At 41.2% G+C, this 19,687-nt stretch overlaps 1 protein-coding gene across 1 annotated transcript in view; it reads left to right on the forward strand.

Annotated features, from left to right (window-relative positions):
• The window catches only part of LOC122967955 (rapamycin-insensitive companion of mTOR-like), a 46,408-nt gene that overhangs the window by 24,227 nt on the left and 2,494 nt on the right, over positions 1–19,687 (forward strand). Inside the window, exons 28-38 of the mRNA XM_044332771.1 lie at positions 1,206–1,293; positions 2,922–3,014; positions 3,123–3,229; positions 6,479–6,714; positions 6,798–7,764; positions 8,580–8,757; positions 8,872–8,956; positions 9,580–9,774; positions 10,424–10,582; positions 10,685–10,808; positions 10,894–11,032. Of these exons, the coding sequence (XP_044188706.1) occupies positions 1,206–1,293; positions 2,922–3,014; positions 3,123–3,229; positions 6,479–6,714; positions 6,798–7,764; positions 8,580–8,757; positions 8,872–8,956; positions 9,580–9,774; positions 10,424–10,582; positions 10,685–10,808; positions 10,894–11,032 (2,371 nt within the window). The remainder of the gene's footprint in view (positions 1–1,205; positions 1,294–2,921; positions 3,015–3,122; positions 3,230–6,478; positions 6,715–6,797; positions 7,765–8,579; positions 8,758–8,871; positions 8,957–9,579; positions 9,775–10,423; positions 10,583–10,684; positions 10,809–10,893; positions 11,033–19,687) is intronic.

Raw genomic sequence — 19,687 nt, forward strand, 5'->3', positions numbered from 1 at the left:
ATATGTATAAATAGGTCCAAATTATTACCAAGTGGTATTTTTTAAATTTGATTTTTTTCTCTTTCTGATCTGAGCCATGGAATAATAAAATTCCTCATTGGACATTTACTCTAAATAAAAACATGTGGTATTCCATAAATGTAAGAAAATATTTCTATCAGCAGAAATAAAACAAAAGCAGTGAACATAAAAAATAGATGTGGTGCAGCAGATACTGAAATGTGTTTCAAGCTTGGCATCACAGAGTATGCTGACATTCGATTAGATTAAAACTTCAGTTATGCAGGTGCTATACTCGTAGTTACAGATATCATGATTTGGTGGGAGATTATTGTAATTTTAATAATGTGTCTGATGTAGTGAGGAGTGTGGGTACCACAGTAGAATGATCCAAAAAAAAAATCATATCCAAAAGCGTTCAGTCAAGAGCGACTGGACCTGTTGTCGATTCTTGAAGACGTTTCACCTTTCATCCAAAAGGCTTCCTCAGCCTTTTTATTTCTTGCCTTTTCTAAAATGACTACAATACCTCCTACCAATAGTGTGTAGTACTTCAGCTACATAATACTTTCAGACAGAAAACAAGGAGTTATGAAAATAAATAAATAAATAGAATACATAGCACCACCCAAACCATATCATATTATTCCCATAGCCTCACCCACACCAACCCTCCCCACCATTCCCTCCAGGCAAAAACATTACAAAGTCCTGGCAATTAAAAACACTACCAATGAATACTGAGATCAGTAAGTCACCAATAAACACAGAATGAAAAACAGAGACATAATGCTGCTCTAACTTCAATCACAAAGATCCACATTTATCCCACATTTGGTTTATTGCCGAATAGGTTTGCACATACAAGCCTTGGTGTTGTGGACAACATAAGTCAAGTAATCATAGATAATATAAAATAAAAATGTTCAATGGAGAATGGAATTTCCAAAATATTGACCGGGGAATGTGCAAATGTTCATAGTATAAACTGTACATGTAATACACAATTGTACAAATAATATAAAATTTGCAAATAATGATGTAATTTAAAATATTAAAAAAAATATATTTCAAAGGAAGAAAGGACAGGACAATCATATTTTTTAAGCTTATATATAAAATGGTATTTTTTGCAGGAATTAATTTTCAGCTGAAGTAAAAAACAAGTCATTATTGTAACGTCTGTGCTTCTGTGTGGTACGCAGGTTACAGAGGCCAAATGTTTACCTTCCTGTGCACTTGTATAGCCAACTGGTTCATGATAAGACTGGCTGCCAGCTTCTTGAAGCCCAGGTAAGTACATCTGTTTGTTGCACCTCAGCTACACACTGTTTGACATTTTGGGAAATACAATTAATAGCTGTGTGCCTTACAGTGGAATCATAAAAACAGAAGGCATATGACTCACCAGCTGACAGTCATTCATTCAGGCTTGCAGCAGTAATGGGCTTCTAAAAAAAACATTTAATTGCGTCACTGGATGAAATGTATGTGTTGCCTTCACATATTTCAGTAAATTCCTCACCAGCAATGTGGTGTCCAAACCTTTTCCTTTTTCATACACCACTGCTATGAAAGCAGTGTTGGGAGTTTGTTTGCAGAAGAGGCACTTCTGGTTGCTGGTTGCTGAGCATGAATGAGCCCTGATGTTGTAAGCTAAATCTTGGTTGTAACATGAAATGCAGTACTTTCCCAGACTTGCTAATCATGCAAGATTTAGAAATGACACAATCATTGGATCTCATGGAAGAAGATTCTGGTGTTCTTATACAATACAAAGTCTTAGACAAACTCTTACTTCTTTGTGACTCTTGTTTGTTTGCATCTGACATCTGACGTCATCTGGTGGACTTTGGAGATCTGCCTTAGAATATGAACTACATTTCCACATTTTCTGTAGTGGTGACTTTAGAGATGGTAAAATATGGGTCTCCCAAAACAAGCCATCTACCATGTTACACTAGCACTAGGGAAAAGCAGACGCTAAAATATCATACTACTAAATACTTTAAAATATCAATATATTTGGGAGAAAACTAGTTTCATGATACAAGGCCGACTATCGCCCTGTTGAATCAGACACAACAGAGTCTGGAAGAGGAAGCAACCGCCAGAGTGATGCTACAGCTGCAGCCTGTCTTCACCTGCTGAGTTTCTCTGTTAGCTTTACAATATAATGTCGGAGCAGAGACGTGGTGCAACTATTACAACTTATGAGGCCGAATATCGCTCTGTGTAATCAGACAAAATAGAGCATCGAGGAGAAAGCTACCACCGGAGCTACGGTACAGCTGCAGCTGAAATAGAGGTTTGCAGCTTCGACCAGTGCTGATCGACAGAGAGAATGAGAACAGAAAACTCCACACTGCATCAAACATTGCAGTGCTTTGGTAAACCTGACTTTGTTTTCTGACAGAATATTATATCAGACTTTGCCGACTCTGAATACAGAATGGAACAACAGCGACTGTGTGTTTTCTGTAACTAGCGGGCGGCTACATTCAGCTTTGACCAGAATCTGGTCCGGCTCATCATCGTCCAAAATAGGTAAAAGAATCAGTGTTTGCTTGCACACTGTTTCAATATATCCAGACTTGATGAGGAAAAACCTTTTTTAAATGATAATAAGCCCCAGTAAGGAGATAAAACACTCACTAACTTTGTCTTTGGTGCTAAGCTGGCCGTGAACACACCGTCAGTAGAGTCAGTCTGATTGGACGAGACGTGCACAATGCATTCTGGTTGTTGTAGGATTCCCCCTTAAGAGCGGTATGAGGAATATACAGCCTTGCACATTTCTACTACATAGGGGACATAGTTTTAAGAAATCATTATTTTCACCGTGGTGAATTTTTCCTTTCTCTTCCTGGTTACTTTCATATGGTGTTCTATGTTCATGTTCTTTCCTCTACCTCCTGTAGAATGTGGTTCCTGATTTGAGCTACAGTGTTCGATCTCCAGTCCTGGACAAATGGGAGGGCATCAAACAGCTGAAAGCAGCGCTTTGGGCTTTGGTCAGCAATTGCACTTCCTCTATTTTTGCATATTTGATTTCTTTAAAAATATGCAATTTTAAGAAAAGGAAATCATAGTTGATGCTCACAAGTTGCCTTCTCTACCAGGGAAACATAGGCTCATCAAACTGGGGTCTGAACCTGCTGTTGGAGGAGGCGGTGATCCCTGACATTGTGGCTCTGGCCCACCACTGTGAGGTTCTGTCCATCAGAGGGTAGGGCTTCTAACCTGCTTCACTTTGTTTCAGCTCTGCTCACAGTGTGAAATAGGTATAAATACTGGGAATTGCTGCTATTATGGTAATATAACTGGATCAACTTTTCAGCTGCTGGTACCTGCTGGCAGCTTGCAGACCAGCTGTGTGCTGAAATATCATAACACTGCCCAAACAAATGTCCCATTAAATTAGAATAGCCAAAAAGGTGCTCCTTGATGAAATACAGTATATAGCTATAAAATGTATATAAGCTCCTTCCACATATAACATCAGCACAGACATTGGTCCTTATTTCAGAGAGAACAAAAGATAACTAGAAAATGCATTTCCTGTGGAAATTGTGTGTGAATGCTGACAGCTGAAATAAATCGCAAACCATTCCTGAAAATGCTACAGACTTGTTCAGCATCCCCATCTGTACAACTTTGCTGAATTTGGTAACCATGGAATATTACATTTAAGAGATATGGCAGTTAATAAGTAAGGTAAGTAAATATAAATAAGGTAAAGTAATAAATAAGTGGGGATATTGGTGCCATGCTTCAATATGCCGTTCACATTCTCATGGAGAACTTGTGTAACAAGTTTAATTTTATTTAAGACAACAGAATTGTGAAAATATCATGTTATAACATTACAGTAGTGCCCTCTGTGAGTAGAATTGCATTAAATGTCACACACTTGTGCAGTGTGGCTGTATGTACAACATTCCCAAATTCGGTTGCAATCAAATGTAGCATAAAAGAGTTATAGCCCATTAAGTGCATCAGACCTTCAAAATTTTGGTTACCAATTACAGACAAACGGAAAGTGATACCCAAAAACAAACATAATTTTTGTTCAGGGTCATCTAAATATGGATTAGATGAAATATGTTTCAACAGAAGCAAAAATTTTTCCAGGCGCAAATGGGCGTAGTGTATATCAGTCTAATCGGCATCATCCAAAGAACACTCTGACTGACGACATGGTGGTGTTATGTTTTAATCTGTTAAGCATTTCCACATGAGCCAGCTGTCCATAAAGTATGAATACTAAAGCACTTTTAGTTTTTCAGATATCACCCTTCAAACATTCCTCCCACAGACATTCCATTATAAATTTTAATACTGTAAAAAAATATATAAATTGCTGAATCGCTGAAAGTATGCAGAAGTAGTTAGCGATCGAAAACCATACAGAAGAATAATGAATAAAACTTTGAAGAACAATAGTGTGAATGATTGTCTAATTAATGCTAAGCGTTCTTCTAAACACCATACAGGTTATCCATTACACACAGATTCCAAGTTTAAACAGTGAAATCCTTGTCCTCAGGATGAGACCTGGGCTCCGCCAGAGTTGTGAGGATTTTTTTATTTTTAGCAGGAGATCAGATGATTGGCATTGTGTTTTTTCCACCTTGAAAATAGTGTCGTTTTTAAAAAGAGTAGTCGTTATAAGTCGTGGCCACACGGACTGTGTGGGCATCTCCCGCTATTTATGTTAAAGTATGTGCAGCAACATAAAGTGCAAAAAGGCGTGATGATTAATAGATAGACACTTCTCAAATCAGAGGCTGCAGATATATCAACATATCTGTCCTGCTGCCTTCAGATGCTACAGGGATTAAATGAACTGAGGGAGAAGCTTTTTTTAAGCAGTATAATGGAGCTGTGGACAGCAGATACTGTAAGAATCACCCACATTCATTCATAGATCAATGCAGACTGATTTTATATATGTTCCTGCTTTAACCACATTTTAAAAAAGCTGATTTAAATGTCTCTACAGGGTGGGAAATGTTTAATTAAAATTGTTTATATTTTAAGCATTAATCTGTTATTGTTGTGCATTTGCAGCAAGTATTGTTTGCTCACGTAGATAAAATCACCCAAGTGTCAGCGGAGTAACGTTGCCCCAGATTTTGATATTTTCTTTTATCTAGAAACAGAAAACCAACAAACACAAGGTATCATGCAGAATTTTTTGGATATACAACAATCATTGATAAAAGAGATGACTCAAACAAGATGCAATAAGAAAAGGAAAAGAAAAGAAGAAGAGACTAAGAGATCAAGAGTCTATACTTTGTCCTTGTGTCGTACAGATCATTTATCCAACTTATTAGACTCATTATAGTCAATTATGGTAACTCATAATTGATTGTACAGAACTAGGGGGGTTATAGTACAACTGATGCCTTTTTACAGAAAATCTGATCTAAGTGGTCAAACTCCATCCTTTCCAAACATTTATCATATATGTTTGTCTTAAGTAAATGTCTATTTCTCCATCACAAAAATGTCATGCAAACCAGTGTGATAATGTGGGCAGTCCTTGAATTAACCATTTTTTGGTGATGGCTTTTTTTTTTTTTTTTACTAGAAACCTGCATAAACGACATACAATTTAAAGAAACCAAGAAGATCTGATTGCATCTTGCCAACACCTGAAAACAAAATTCATTTCAGATTTTTAAAACCTTTTCCATGCTATCTCCGATTATCATCCAGAAGTTGGAAATCCCAGGGCATTCCCAAAACACAATAATGATTTGCTCTCTGAGTGCCACAGGCTCACCAGCATGCTGGCTGCCTCACATTAGACTGTTTAAGTGCTGGTATTATAAAAGATCTGACCACTTTTTTCCATCCAAACTCTCTCCAAGACAGTGATTAGGTTGATTTCCACTGCTTATCGTTTAGGTTTCCCATTCCTCCAATGACATTACAAAGTTCCCTTCCCTTTTCCACTTTTCTTCTATATAAGATGTGTTCGCCCCACAGAACTCCCTTGTATATTTAAGAACTGGATCAACTCTGTATGCCGAAATAAAAACCCGAAATAAAAATAAACACTGGATCCTGATTTTTCCAAATCCTCCTTATCTTAGGCCCAATTTCAACCAAAAACTTGCTTTGCACTGCCTCATTTGAATAAACCTTCCACCTGAGCACTTTGCACTCTGTGGCACCAAAACACCACACAGAAGGGTAAAGTGAGTTTGTCAAGTTAATCAAGTTTACCAAACTGTCAGTGCTGCTTCTACTGGTTGTTCTGCTGGTTGGAAAATAGGGTCCATAAACTATTTCAATTTGAAAGAAAACATCAGAAATTTTATGTACCTTGAGAAATCCTGTGAACACTGATATTATCCTGGGAAATCATGATTTTAAAATCAAGGAAAGTCCTTCAAACCTAATGGTAGCCATCATTATAAGTCATCTGGCTGTTTTTTAGAAGGTGTCTCTGGGTTCTGTGCAGGGCGTGTCTGTATGTGCTGGGTCTCATCAGTAAGACGAGGCAGGGTTGCGACACATTGAAGCAGCAGGGCTGGGATGCTGTAAGGCATAGCCATAGCACATGGTGGCCTGTGGTACCTGAGGAGGTGGAGCCGCAGCCCAAACCCTACAACGTGCTGTCCTCTGTCCCCAGTACCCTCAGCCTTACCGAGTCCATCAGCTCCAGACACAACAGAGAGAGTGACTCAGTACAACCCAGTAAGCCCAAATCCCAATAAAGTCAAAGAATGATTTGATTGCTTTGATAACTTTGTTGAAAGAAGCTGCCGTGTTATTTGCAGGTTTGTATATGCTAGATGATGACAGGCTAGAAGGCTGTGACTTGTCAGAGGAGTCTTTGTACATGTGCCCCAAGCTGATGAAGGACCGAAGCACTTTCACCATGTTGGCCTCCAGCCGCTTCCGCAACCGCCTTCTCCACTCTCTGTCTCTCCCTGGAAAGAAGCCCAGCACAACCCCTTTCCCTAAAAGCAGCAGCCAAGGCCAGTCAGGAGGGCTGAGTGGAAAACAGGGGCTTTCTAATGCAGAACCTGCCAGCTACTCATTTGGAGAGAATCATGGGAGCAACCCTAGCATTGGGAAGGGAGATATGGATGGGTCAGTGGTCCGGACAGTTGAGAACCACCCGGAGCAGAGCAGCTATGGGCGTTTGGCTGAAGATGGGCCTCAAGGAGGCAGTGGAGCCCAATTTAAAAGCCGTAGCCACAGCTTTAACACAGACACCACCACCAGCGGCATCAGCTCCATGAGCTCCAGCCCCTCCAGGGAGACCCTGCCCTCCACCATGGACACTGACTGTGTCAGCCTCAACACTGTGATAAGCACCCAAACCATCCAGAGCATGCACTCAGTGACACCCCGACCCTGCTCCACGCCACTCTCAATTCCCAAGTCCTGCTCAACCTCACTTGTACGTCCTGGCTCCTCTCACACTTTGCCCCGCCGAGCCCAGTCTCTCAAGTCTCCGTCAGCAACCACCCTGAGCAGCTTAGCTGACTACAGCCTCATGTACTCCAGCTCCAGAGATGCCTTGGGATACACCATGCTGAAGTACTCCAGCTCCCATAATGGCTGCACAAGTCCTCGCGACGCTCTGGGCTACGCCACTCTGAGGAGGCTGCAATACCAACGCATCCGGACATCTCTGTCCCACAGCGAGGCCCTTGGCTCCCCGGCCAAAGACATGCTCTTCACTGATGCCATCACCATGAATACAGGCAGTCTGGACTCCAGACTCCCTTCACGAAGGTACCTGTGATGTTAGAAATTTTTTATTATTATATTATTATATTATCTGTAAATACTCCTCATAAGGATAAGGCTGGTTTTCTATATTTTTCTTATTGTCAACAAATCTCATGTGTAGAGCCAAATCAAAGCCAGTCAACCATGAACTGATCTATTTATGCTGTATTGTGTGTGTATCCAAAGTCTGATATATCTTATTCGTCTGTGCTGTAGAGCTCCATTGTTGTCCAAAAACTGTTAAAAACACATCAGTGAGTCACACCGCTGCACTGGGTGACATGTTCCTTCGTCATGAAGAGTTTGGTCTCATTAGTTTGTTTAGAAACACTTCCAAAGACTTAGAACAGTGATCACATTTTCAGTCTCTGGAGAGTAGTTCTGTGTAAGGAGGGTGCCACTGAGCATTGCTGATAAAAATATAGAAAATTGCCAGCCAATAACGTCCAGCTATTACTCCCATGTGGTTCACAAGCAAAGAATGAACAATTTAACACATCTTTACAGATTTACAGTGTTTACAACTGCAATTTTAAGATGCTTACTTTGCACAGACACACAGCATCACAGCTTGTGATTATGTATTTAGCAATATGTTGCATAAAAAACTTAAACTTCTCTCAAGAAAATAGGAGTAATTAATTTGATGGACGTTATTTGGTACACTTAATTGACAAGTTTGGATCATATCTGAGGAAGCGGAAAACCTCCACTGTATGTAGGTGATAATGTAAAACAAGCTGGCAAAATAAGGCGTGGGCTAGAGGACTGAAAACCATACTTTATCCACCTGTGTCCTGGGGTTCCTCTCTCTCCAGATTCCTGAAAGCTCTGAGCTTTGCATCTCTGGATAAGGAAGACTTGTTGAGCCCAATCAACCAAAGCACACTCCAGCGCTCCTCTTCTGTACGCTCCATAGTGTCCAATGCCACCTATTGCTCCTCTGATGACTACATAGGCCTTGCCTTGCCTGTTAATATCAACAACATGTTCCAGGTAATACTAATAATCCATGGGAATGAATTTTGCTAACAAAACACAAAAGACCTCTGAGATTTTCTAGAAACCTGAACTGAGTAGGAGTGTGATTTTGTTCTTGGACTCCTTCAGATTCAAGAAACACCATATTTCCAAAAGAGGATGAGCCCGCCCTCTGAGGACCGCTCTGCTAAATTCTTCTCTGGAGACACTGATGGTGAGAAAATTGTAGAAACAGGACGCTATCTACATACAGCATGGTCATATTTACAGTTAGATCACAACATGTTTGGCGATCCCAGCAACAACTCAACCCTTTTTAAATTTTGTTTTATGCTTTATGTTTTATAAAGTTTGACATTTTAACATGTCAGTTTTTCTTGATCCGATTCCCAGCTGCCTTAACATTTTTAAAGAGCTGGTATTGTGGAAAACAAGAAAAAATTGCTTTGGAATGCATTAGGGGCCCTCCTGTGCTGTAATATTACTCATTTCTATCTCCTCGCTCTTTATAAGCTATTTGAAATTTTGAAATTCATGGCTCATGAACTCGTTACTACATCACACCAAACAGTCAAATCAAATATACGGGAAGCTTTAGCATGTGGCCACCGCCACCCAGCACTATGCTGAGTGCGTGTGTGACTTCTGCAGTTGGATTTTGCATTACAGCTGGATGACAAGCAAAGCAGGACATTGAAGTGTACTAAAGCTAAGCTTGCAGCCACCAGAAACTTTGTTAAGAAACTTAGACATGATTAAATTTTTGATGTAAATCAGACATTTTCAGCCCACACCTACAGTATATGAGTATATGATGTCTGCTGTGTGCATCCTCAGGCCCCAGCGGTGGATGTCGGCCAGCAAGGTTTCGCTCTCAGCTCAATATCACTGAAGTGATGGCGGTAAGTCGGGCAGAACAGCAGCAGATCCTGGGCTCAGAGGAGACAGGTCTCCGAGAACACAACGATGACAACTGCCTGTACTGTGCTGGACTTTCTGTGTCTGGCCTCAGCTCTCAAAACATCAACCCAGGTGGGATCCTGTTTCTGGAAAAATTAAACACAATGTAAAGCTGTTCACGGCTTTAATACATTTATTTTAGTGAGCTGCCTCTGCGTCTGACCGCACAATCTCAATTTGAGGCTGTTAGATTGTGAGATCAATGTGTGGTGAATCGTAGTGCTTGGATGTAAATAGAAAAAAGTATGAGACCAGAGGCACATCATCAGTTCGCGTCATCCATCTGCAGCTCTGATTCACAAAAAAAAATTTTGTTTCATTTTTTGTGTGCCATTGACGTGTTAAGGAGAACAAGTTTTTCCTCCTGGTCTTTAAAAAACTGCACTTACGAAATGTCACACTGTCCAACACATTCTGTGTCATTTCATGTCGCATTCTGATTGGTTTGTTTGTAGGTGTTGATTGTTGCAGCAGTCATTGTGACAATTTGGTCTTAAATTTCTGGCACTGTCAGAATTTTGCCTCATGCTGTCTTAAGTCACTCTGGACAAGTCTAACAGTGAGATCTAGGAGCACCATTTTGGATTGATGACCAAAGATTTTACCACGTTTCTCTCATGATTGTCAACTTTTGTCTCAGACAGATGAAAACCACACCATATGAAAAGGCCTTTAGTGTTAGTGCTGTAGTGAAGCTCTTTTTTCCCCCCCTCTTCCTCAGATCTTACAGAGGTGACCCCATTCTCAGAGTGGTGCAGTCCGCCTCCAGCAAACCATCCAGACGTCATGGTCCAAGCCAAGCTGTCAGGGGTGTCTGGATGTAGCGACTCTGTGTCCCAGGGATCTGGGGGTAGTGGTCGCAGCACAGAATTTGTTTTGGGTAGGTGCTTGACAGAGTTTTACCATCCATATTTGAATGTGTGATATTAAGCAAAAAGTTGTTTCAGATCATTGCTTCATTCAGTTTATTCTACCTGGGCAGGTGTTAAGTCCATCCCAGAGGATGCTCCAGCTGGCAGGGTCCTCTTGAGGAAGGAAGTGCTTCGTCTGGTGATCAATCTCAGCTCCTCCGTGGGGACCAAAAACCATGAAACCAGCCTGTTAACGTAAGGCTCCAGCTGTCTCTACACACGTAGTTTCCCTGCTCTGCCACAGTTTCTGATTTGGTGGTCGAACGTGTTTTCTTGGCAGGATCAAGGAGAAGTTCCCCCACGCGTTTGATGACATCTGTCTATATTCAGAGGTATCGTACTTGCTGGCTCACTGCATGTTCCGCCTGCCCTCACGTCGCTTCATTCAGGAGCTCTTCCAAGATGTGCCCTTTATACCAGTAAGCATAAAAGGACTTTATACTTTGTATAGATTTTATGGGCTAATCAAGATCACAATTATTAGAAATCTGAGCAGAGTTTTTTTTTTGTCAACTCTCCACTAGCTGCTATCAAAGAAAATACTGCTTATCAGTGATCCACCACTGTTAATGGCACAAAAGCACTCAACTGTTCAGCCAGAGATAAGGTGATGGTGTAACAACATTTTCAAAATGCGTTTACTGAAAATGAATTTGAATATACATATGATGAGTTGCAAAAGGTGGAGAGAAAGTAATTAAGCAACAAAAAAACTGAAATTGTTGACAAAAAAAATCACTCATATTTTCTATGACAGCCTGCTGTATTCGTCATTCATTGATTCATTATTTTCTCAATCACTTCACTGTACACTTTCACAACTAGTTTTAAACAAAACATAGACTGTAATCTGTAACAACATAATACACATTCCATGATCGAAAAGGAGCAAAAAAGAAATATTAACTGCCCTCTTCTCAAATATGTACCAGAAATGGTTTACCATGGATGGTCTGCCAATACTTTCATCAGCCTTAATACACATGCGCACACATCAAACACAAACACACACACAACCATTTACAGGAGCCCAAACATTACTCATTAAGTTCCTATTGTCCAATTATTTGGTTTCTAACCAAAAAGTTAAAAGTTGAACATTTGAAATGATTCCTTACAGAAGTCCACAGTTTGACTCCACACACTTTTTGCTTTAACTTAGTGTGTGTTGTAGAAATCTTGAGCTTGCTAATTCAGAAACACCAGGAGATTTGGATGTCTTGAAGCAAAAAGATTTATTGGCAACCAAGGGGATACACTTGGGATACAGTCAAGTGCACAGAGTGGACACTGAGGAGAATGCTACCCCAAAGTCTAAAGGAGAGCCCTGAGCAACAGTTAGTTAAAACTTCTGATAAGGATTTGTTTACCAGACAGCCTTGGCTCTAGACAAAACATAACTAAACCTTGCCATAAGATTGTTTACTATAGTGACGGGGTTCCCATGGCTACGGCCATGAAGATAGGTCAGCTTGACCAGGGAGAGGACAGCTGTCTGCTCCTCTCTGCCTGCTTGGTTTAAGGAGTATTTATGTATGATATATAAGAAAATTCCTTCACAGTTCCCCCCTTTTTGATCAAAAGATCACCACTAATTACCTACCATAATAACCTTCACAATATACAAAGATAAATATGAACAGATTATATAACAAGAATTAATAATGTAATGTAAGATTCATGTGATGGATGTAAAGTACTAATATGATGACTACAGTGTAGTGTAATATAGTAAATCTCAAATATCTAACCCTTAGACATGTTAACACAGAGGAAAATGAGTCTTAAGAAAACCATAGAAACCACCACAGAAACAAAATTAAACATCTATTCACACATTTTACCTGACTCTGAGAATAGCCAATTAAGGCTAAAATAAACAAACAATAACATAAATCAAATATGTGGTGATCAATGATCAATCAAAATAACCATATGGAACAATTAGGTAGCATATTAGATCCAAAAGTACTTAATGATTACAGTAATTCTAGTGTTTGGAGCATGTAGTGATCATCTGAAATACGTACTAATAAACAAAAAATATCAATCAATGTTCAATGAAAGTTATGTACATCCATGTGAGTACATAGTACTATGCATATGAATTGAAAATATATTCAAATGCGAAATTGAATTGAATATATAGTAAAGACCAAAAAATAAACAATATGCATTCCTAGGAGTACTTGCAGTCTAGTAAAACATAATGATTCATAAATGATTATTGCATCAGCAAAGAAACTTAACTGTAAGATTAATTTAAGAATAAATCATTAAACCAAAAGAAAACACACACGGCAAAATTCAGTTCTGCAGTACATGATGTTTACCTTAGTTCACATACATAAGGCACTTATGAATCACCATCTGTCTATTAGGGTTTTTTTTTCTTCAACATCTTCAAAATTTCATGAAAGATATTACCCGGTGGAACCCAATCTTCAAACCCTCAAAGGTTATCATACATCATTTCCAAATCATTATCACCAGTGCTTACTATCTGCTGAGTGGCCTGAATAGCAGTAGTGATTCTTTTCAGGTGCGTACTATTTTCTGCCTTTCATCCTATTCTAAGAACCACAACATTGTCGGCACAATTAATGTGGTAATCATGAAGACTACATATAGTGTAGCTCTGGGGCTACATCTCAACACAGCTCTACCTAGTCTTACCATTTTCAATCAAGTGTTAGCTTGATTTTTGTAAATTTAAAATGTGTGGATACCATGTGAGGGTGATTTCTCTATTCTGTCACTCAACTGCGGGTGATTTGTCCAGACAGTGATGAGTCCTACTCTAACTTCAATTATTTCCCACCTTCTCAGGGTTGAGGGTTCAGGGTTGTCAGTCATGTGTAAACCTAGTTGTTCACATCTATGATTGACTAAGTTTATGGATGCCTGACCTGTATATTCAAATATATAGCTTATTATTGTGACTCTTGTCCTATCTTGGTGAGCAGTTTCAATATGTGACAAGTAAGGGTCAGTTAGTATGTACAGTGCTTTCAATTCTCCCCTGTACATCTATACAAGAATTGTTCAGACACAAGTTCCGTGAGGCATTCAAACACAGTTCTTTGGAGAGTCAGTGGTAATGACCCCATCAGCTGTTATGTTTTCAGTGTTGGTGGGATCCCAGGGTCAGCAAACATGTCTACTATGCCCTGGACTCTCAAACCACTGGTTTACTGCTAAGTACTTCTGTGATTGTCGGTCCTCTTTTTCTTTTGTGTAGTCTGGGAACAACCCCACTCACTCATGAGTGTGACCGTTTCAGCAGATTCCCTGATTATTAGGGAAACAGTGGAGTCTCACCTAGTCAGGGGCTTGGCCAGAAGAAACTACCCAACTTTACTCAGCTACGGTTTGTTGTGATTTGTGGAAATCCCTCTTCTGGTTCTCACACCTGCTTGCAGTGGCTGGCATGGACCCACGTGACTCTCTGACCTTTGCTGCTGATGCTGTTGTCAGCAACACCTGAAATGCTCCTTTTCCACCTAGGAGACAGAAACACTTTGTCCAGAGAGTTGATTAATACAATATCACCAACCTCATCAAAAATCATCAAATCATCAACTTTCTTCCGTTTCTGTTAGTATTAGTTCAGTAAGTCAGTTAGCGAACATACTCTGCCAGGTATTCATCAGTCCAAAGCAGGTGGTTTTGTGGGCTGTCAAAGGTACTCCCCATTAGTACTTTATGAGGATGCTATTTGTACATCACATTATATCAGACTTGTCAATTGTTATTATTCTGCAGTCATTCTGAGACTCTCCTAGACATGACAGTCATTGATGTTATTCATTATTTCATTTATCCATTTGTTTATTACAAATTATCTTTGTTTATATTTATCTTTACCCTACAGTATCTTTTGTGGTCTTCAATATTGTATCTTCTGATGGGAATGCCGTATGACACCGTCTTCCCCCACAACCCCCCAAGCAGTCACTTCTCACCCCGGGAGTCAAGTATGAGCTGTCCTCGGAGAAGGTAGACCTCTGGATCTTGGGTGATTTTGAACCCTCACCAGCTGCGCACAGATTCACTTGTGTAGAAGGTGAATGAAGGACAGTATGAGTAAGGATCCCAGAAACAGACCCAGATTGCTGTGGCAATTTTGCAATACCCCTTTGATGAAGAGGAACAAGACAAAGATCTCTTTACAATATTTTCCTACGTGTGGGCCCATGAGCAATATGTACCAGCACATAGAGGATGGACAGAGGAAAGAAACACACCTCAATGTACACAACATACCATGGAGGAAGAGAAAATAGCAGCTTGTTTGGCTGCAGAATCAGCCACTGTATTTCCACATGTCATAGGATCACAGGATTGCAACTTTATCTTTGGCTAGAATACGCACTCTTTTAAGTGCATACAGTTTGGCTGCTCATACTGAGATGCCATTAGGTTACGCTTGAGCTTCTGTCACTACCCAGTCATTCACTACGGCACAGCCAGCAAGGTATTTGCTATCAGATGGTCTACATGCTGAACCGTCAGTGTAGAGAATCAGATCAGAAACAGGTGTTGGTGTCTACAACAAATCTCGTCTTGCAGACGCGCTCGTCTCAATAACAACAACAAGGCAATCATGCTTACTTTCTGCCTCAATCAACGGATGGAGTGTGGCTTGATTTTAAGGAGGTGAGCATTTAAAGATATGTGGGAACTGGAAGGAATGATCCTCTCCTATCCTGAATGACAAATTGCCGTCATATGCTGAGTAGCAGGGCATGCTAAAGAATTCAAATGAAACCCCAAAGTCTGGTTTACATTTTCTATTACCCTGCCCTTTGCAGTGCCTCTATCATTTCAAGTGTTAATTGTAAAAACACAAAAAACCCTGCAAAATTTCAATACCGAATGAGGAACATGCACCACATAGTCCCGACCTGGTACAATGGGAGAAGATTTCTTAATCATGGAGGCAACTGAAGCCACTTATCTAAAACAACCTGGCATTCCAAGGACCACGGGCAAAAACCAAGACGAATAATATGCAACAAGTTGGGAGCAGCACCAGCAGGTCATGCCAACTGCTATGCTAGTGGGGAGCTGTTTAGTGACAGTACTAATACAATACTAACATAACAGACATAACTCACCACTGACTCTTGAGGACTTAAGAAAGAATCTGTTGAGAACATTGGGCTTACATTTCTGCTTACCAACATGCCAACCAGCCAGAGAGAGAGAGAGATAGAGAGAGAGAGAGAGAGAGAGAGTGAGAGTGAGAGTGAGTGAGAGGGAAGAGGAAGTGACCTCACCTAAGCTGGATATTTATATTACAGGAGTGATCTTGGATCGGCTAGATTGTTTTAACTTAAATCTTGTTTCTGCATCCAAAGTCTCCGCTCTCTCTAGTGTGCTTTATTTTTGTCATTGGCAGCGATTTGATATTATCCATCCATTTATTTATCTATAATAAATGAACCCGTGTACACAATTTATTGGTGCCTAGACTTAAAAGCCAGAAGCAATTTCAGAGCCTCCCTTTCCCAATGGACACAGACGCACCACACATTTTGATTACACCAAAATAAGCCTTTATCCATCTTACTCAGAACGTATCCCAGAGGGTGTAACCTCACTGATGGACTAATCTGTGCCGGGCCACAACCTCAAGTTGTCCCAGAAAAAACCCTCAATTCCCCAATGGGGAACCTCAAATTTACCTGCTGACCACTGACATCAGCTTTCAATTTAATTTCAGACAAGACAATTTTTCAACTCGCATGATTTCTTTCCTTGTCTGCAGACACTGAAATCTGTTCATCGAAATCTGATTATTGAGATATCAGATATACACAGCCAAATTGCATAAAATGTAAATTATTTTGCTCAATTTCATCAGGTGGAGCACAGGGTGAGTGAAAAGGTAATGAAAACATTAAATTCTTTTTACTTTACCCAGTGTTGTGCCTACAACCAGACAGAAATCCTGTTTCGTGATGCCAGTTTGTTGTAGAAATCTTGAGTTTGCCAATTCAGAGGCACCAGGAGATGTGGATATCTTGAAGCAAAAAGATTTATTGGCAACCAAGGAGACATTGGGATACAGTCTTAAGTGCACAGATTGGACACTGAAGTGAATTTTACCCCAAAGTTTGAGGGAGAGCTCTAAGCAATGCTTAGTTAAAACAGCCTTGGCTCTAGACAAAACATAACTAAACCTTGCCATAAGATTGTTTACTTTAGCACCAAGGTTCTCATGGCAACAGCCACGAAGAAAGGTCCGCTTAACCATGGAGAGGACCGCCGTCTGCTCTTCTCTGCTTGCTTGGTTGAAGGAGTATTCATGTATCATATATATGAAAATTCCTTCACAGTATGGGCATGCTGAGTTTTAAAATGAAATTAAGGGATTAAAATAGTCTCATTACTATTCATAAACAAATGTCAAGTTACGCAACTTGTAAAACAAAATGCACAAAAAAATGCATGAGTTTATCTCTGGCTGAACAGTTGAGTGATTTGTATCTGTAAATCTGTATCTGCATCTGTGCCTCTAATTTACCACTCTTACATCATCATGTGTCACACAAAATCCACAAATGCAGGGAAGACCAAGTGATTTGATTTATTATTGAGTTATTATTTATATATATATATATATATATACAAATTTAAGAAAAAAAAAAAAAATCTCCCTCACACCCCCCTCCCATGGGGTGGTGGTGGTGTGTCTTCCTCAAGCTCAGGTCCTCTACCAGAGGCCTGGGTGTTTGAGGGTTCTGTGCAGTATCTTAGCTGTTCCTAGGACTGCGCTCTTCTGGACAAAGACCTCAGATGTTGTACCTGGAATCTGCTGGAGCCACTCTCCCAGTTTGTGGGTCACAGCCCCCAGTGCTCCAATTACCACTGGCACCACTGTTGCCTTTACTCCCCACATCTTTTCTAGCTCCTCTTTCAGCCCTTGGTATTATTCGAGCTTCTCGTGTTCCTTCTTCTTGATGTTGCTGTTGCTTGGGATTGCTATGTCTATCACTACTGCCTTCCTCTGTTGTTTGTCAATCAACATGTCCGGTTGGTTAGCCATCACCAGTTTGTCAGTCTGGACCTGGAAGTCCTACAGGATTTTGGCTTGGTCATTCTCAACCACCTTAGGAGGTGTCTTCCATTGTGACCTTGGGACTTCCAGCCCATACTCATTGCAGATGTTCCTGTACACTATGCCAGCCACTTGGTTATGGCGTTCCATGTACGCTGTTCCTGCTTGCATCTTACACCCTGCTATTATGTGCTGAACTGTCTCAGGAGCATCTTTGCACAGCCTGCACCTGGGGTCCATCTGGTGTGGTAGGTCCCCGCCTCTATTGATCTTGTACTAAGTGCCTGTTTTTGTGCTGCCATGATAAGTGCTTCTGTGCTGTCCTTCAGTCCAGCCTTTTCCAGCCACTGGTAGGATTTCTTGACATCAGCCACTTCTTCTATCTGTTGGTGGTACATGCCATGTAGGGGCTTGACCCTGGATGATGGTACCTCCTCCTCCTCTGCATCATCGGGTTTCTGCTGCCCGAAGTATTCACTAAACAGTTCATCTTTGGGGGCCATCTTCCTGATGTATTCCTGGATGTTGGTTGTTTCATCCTGGACAGTGGCTCTGATGCTCACCAGTCCTCCGCCTCCCTCATTCCGCTTAGTGTACAGTCTCAGGGTGTGGGACTTGGGGTGAAACCCTCCATGCATTGTGAGGAGCTTCCTTGTCCTGATATTGGTGGCCTCTATCTCCTCCTTTGGCCAGCTTACTATACCAGCAGGGTATCTGATGACTGGCAGGGCGCACATGTTGATGGCTCGTATCTTGTTCTTCCCATTCAGCCGACTTTTCAGGACCTGCCTTACTCTGTGTAGGTATTTGACTGCGGCTGACTTCCTTGTGGCCTTGTCAAGGTTCCCATTTGCCTGCGGGATGTCCTGAACATCTGCAATGCTGCCTTCTGGTAGTTCAACCCCCTTGGTTCTGATCATCTTCCCTCTCTTCGATACCATCCGACCACATTTATCTAGTCCGAATGACATTCCGATATTGTTGCTGTAGATCCTGGTGAGGTGGATCAGTGAGTCGATGTCTTGCTCATTCCCGGCATACAGCTTGATGTCATCCATGTAGAGGAGGTGACTGATGGTTGTTCCACTTCGGAACTGGTACCTGTAGCCACTCTTTGAGATGATCTGGCAGAGGGGATTCAGGCCTATGCAGAACAGCAGCGGGGATAGTGCATCACCTTGGTATATGCCGCACTTGATGGTAACTTGTGCAATTGGTTTTGAGTTGGCGTTTTCCACAGCCTCACTGAGTTCTTGATGAAGGCTCTTAGTGTCCTGTTGATGTTGTACATTTCCAGGCATTCCAGTATCCGTGTGTGGCATTGAGTCATAGGCTTTCTTGTAGTCAATCCAGGCGGTGCACAGGTTGGTCTGCCTGGTCTTGCAGTCTTGGGTGACTGCTCCATCGGCCAGTAGCTGGTGCTAAGCACCCCTGGTATTACTACCAATTCCTGCCCTGCTCATGTATTGGGCCCTGCTCATGTATTGGGCCATGTGCCTATTCATCTTAGCCACTATGATGCCTGACAGGAGCTTCCATGTTGTACAGAGGCAGGTTATTGGCCGGTAGTTGGATGGGATCGTGCCCTTCTGGTGGTCCTTCATGATCAGGACTGTTTGACCTTGGGTTAACCACTCTGGGTGTGTCTCATCCATCAGCAGTTGGTTCAATTGTGCTGCCAGGCGTTCATGGAGTGCAGTTAGTTTCTTTAGCCAGTAGATGTGGATCATGTCCGGGCCTGGTGCTGTCCAGCTCTTCATACCTGACACTCAGTCTTGGATGTCTGCCATTGTAATGGTTACTGGATCTTGTTCTGGGAGATTGCTGTGGTCTGCTCTTAGATCCACTAGCCACTGAGCATTGGTGTTATGTGATGCCTCCTTCTCCCATATACTCTTCTAATATTGTTCAGTCTCAGCCCTGTTCTCATGTTATTACCTTTCCACTGAGAGTACACTTTGGATGGTTTTGTGGAGAACATCCTATTTATTCTCCTGGCTTCTGCTTC

The sequence above is a fragment of the Thunnus albacares genome, chromosome 18, assembly GCF_914725855.1.
Source record: "Thunnus albacares chromosome 18, fThuAlb1.1, whole genome shotgun sequence".
NCBI classification, from domain to species: domain Eukaryota; kingdom Metazoa; phylum Chordata; class Actinopteri; order Scombriformes; family Scombridae; genus Thunnus; species Thunnus albacares.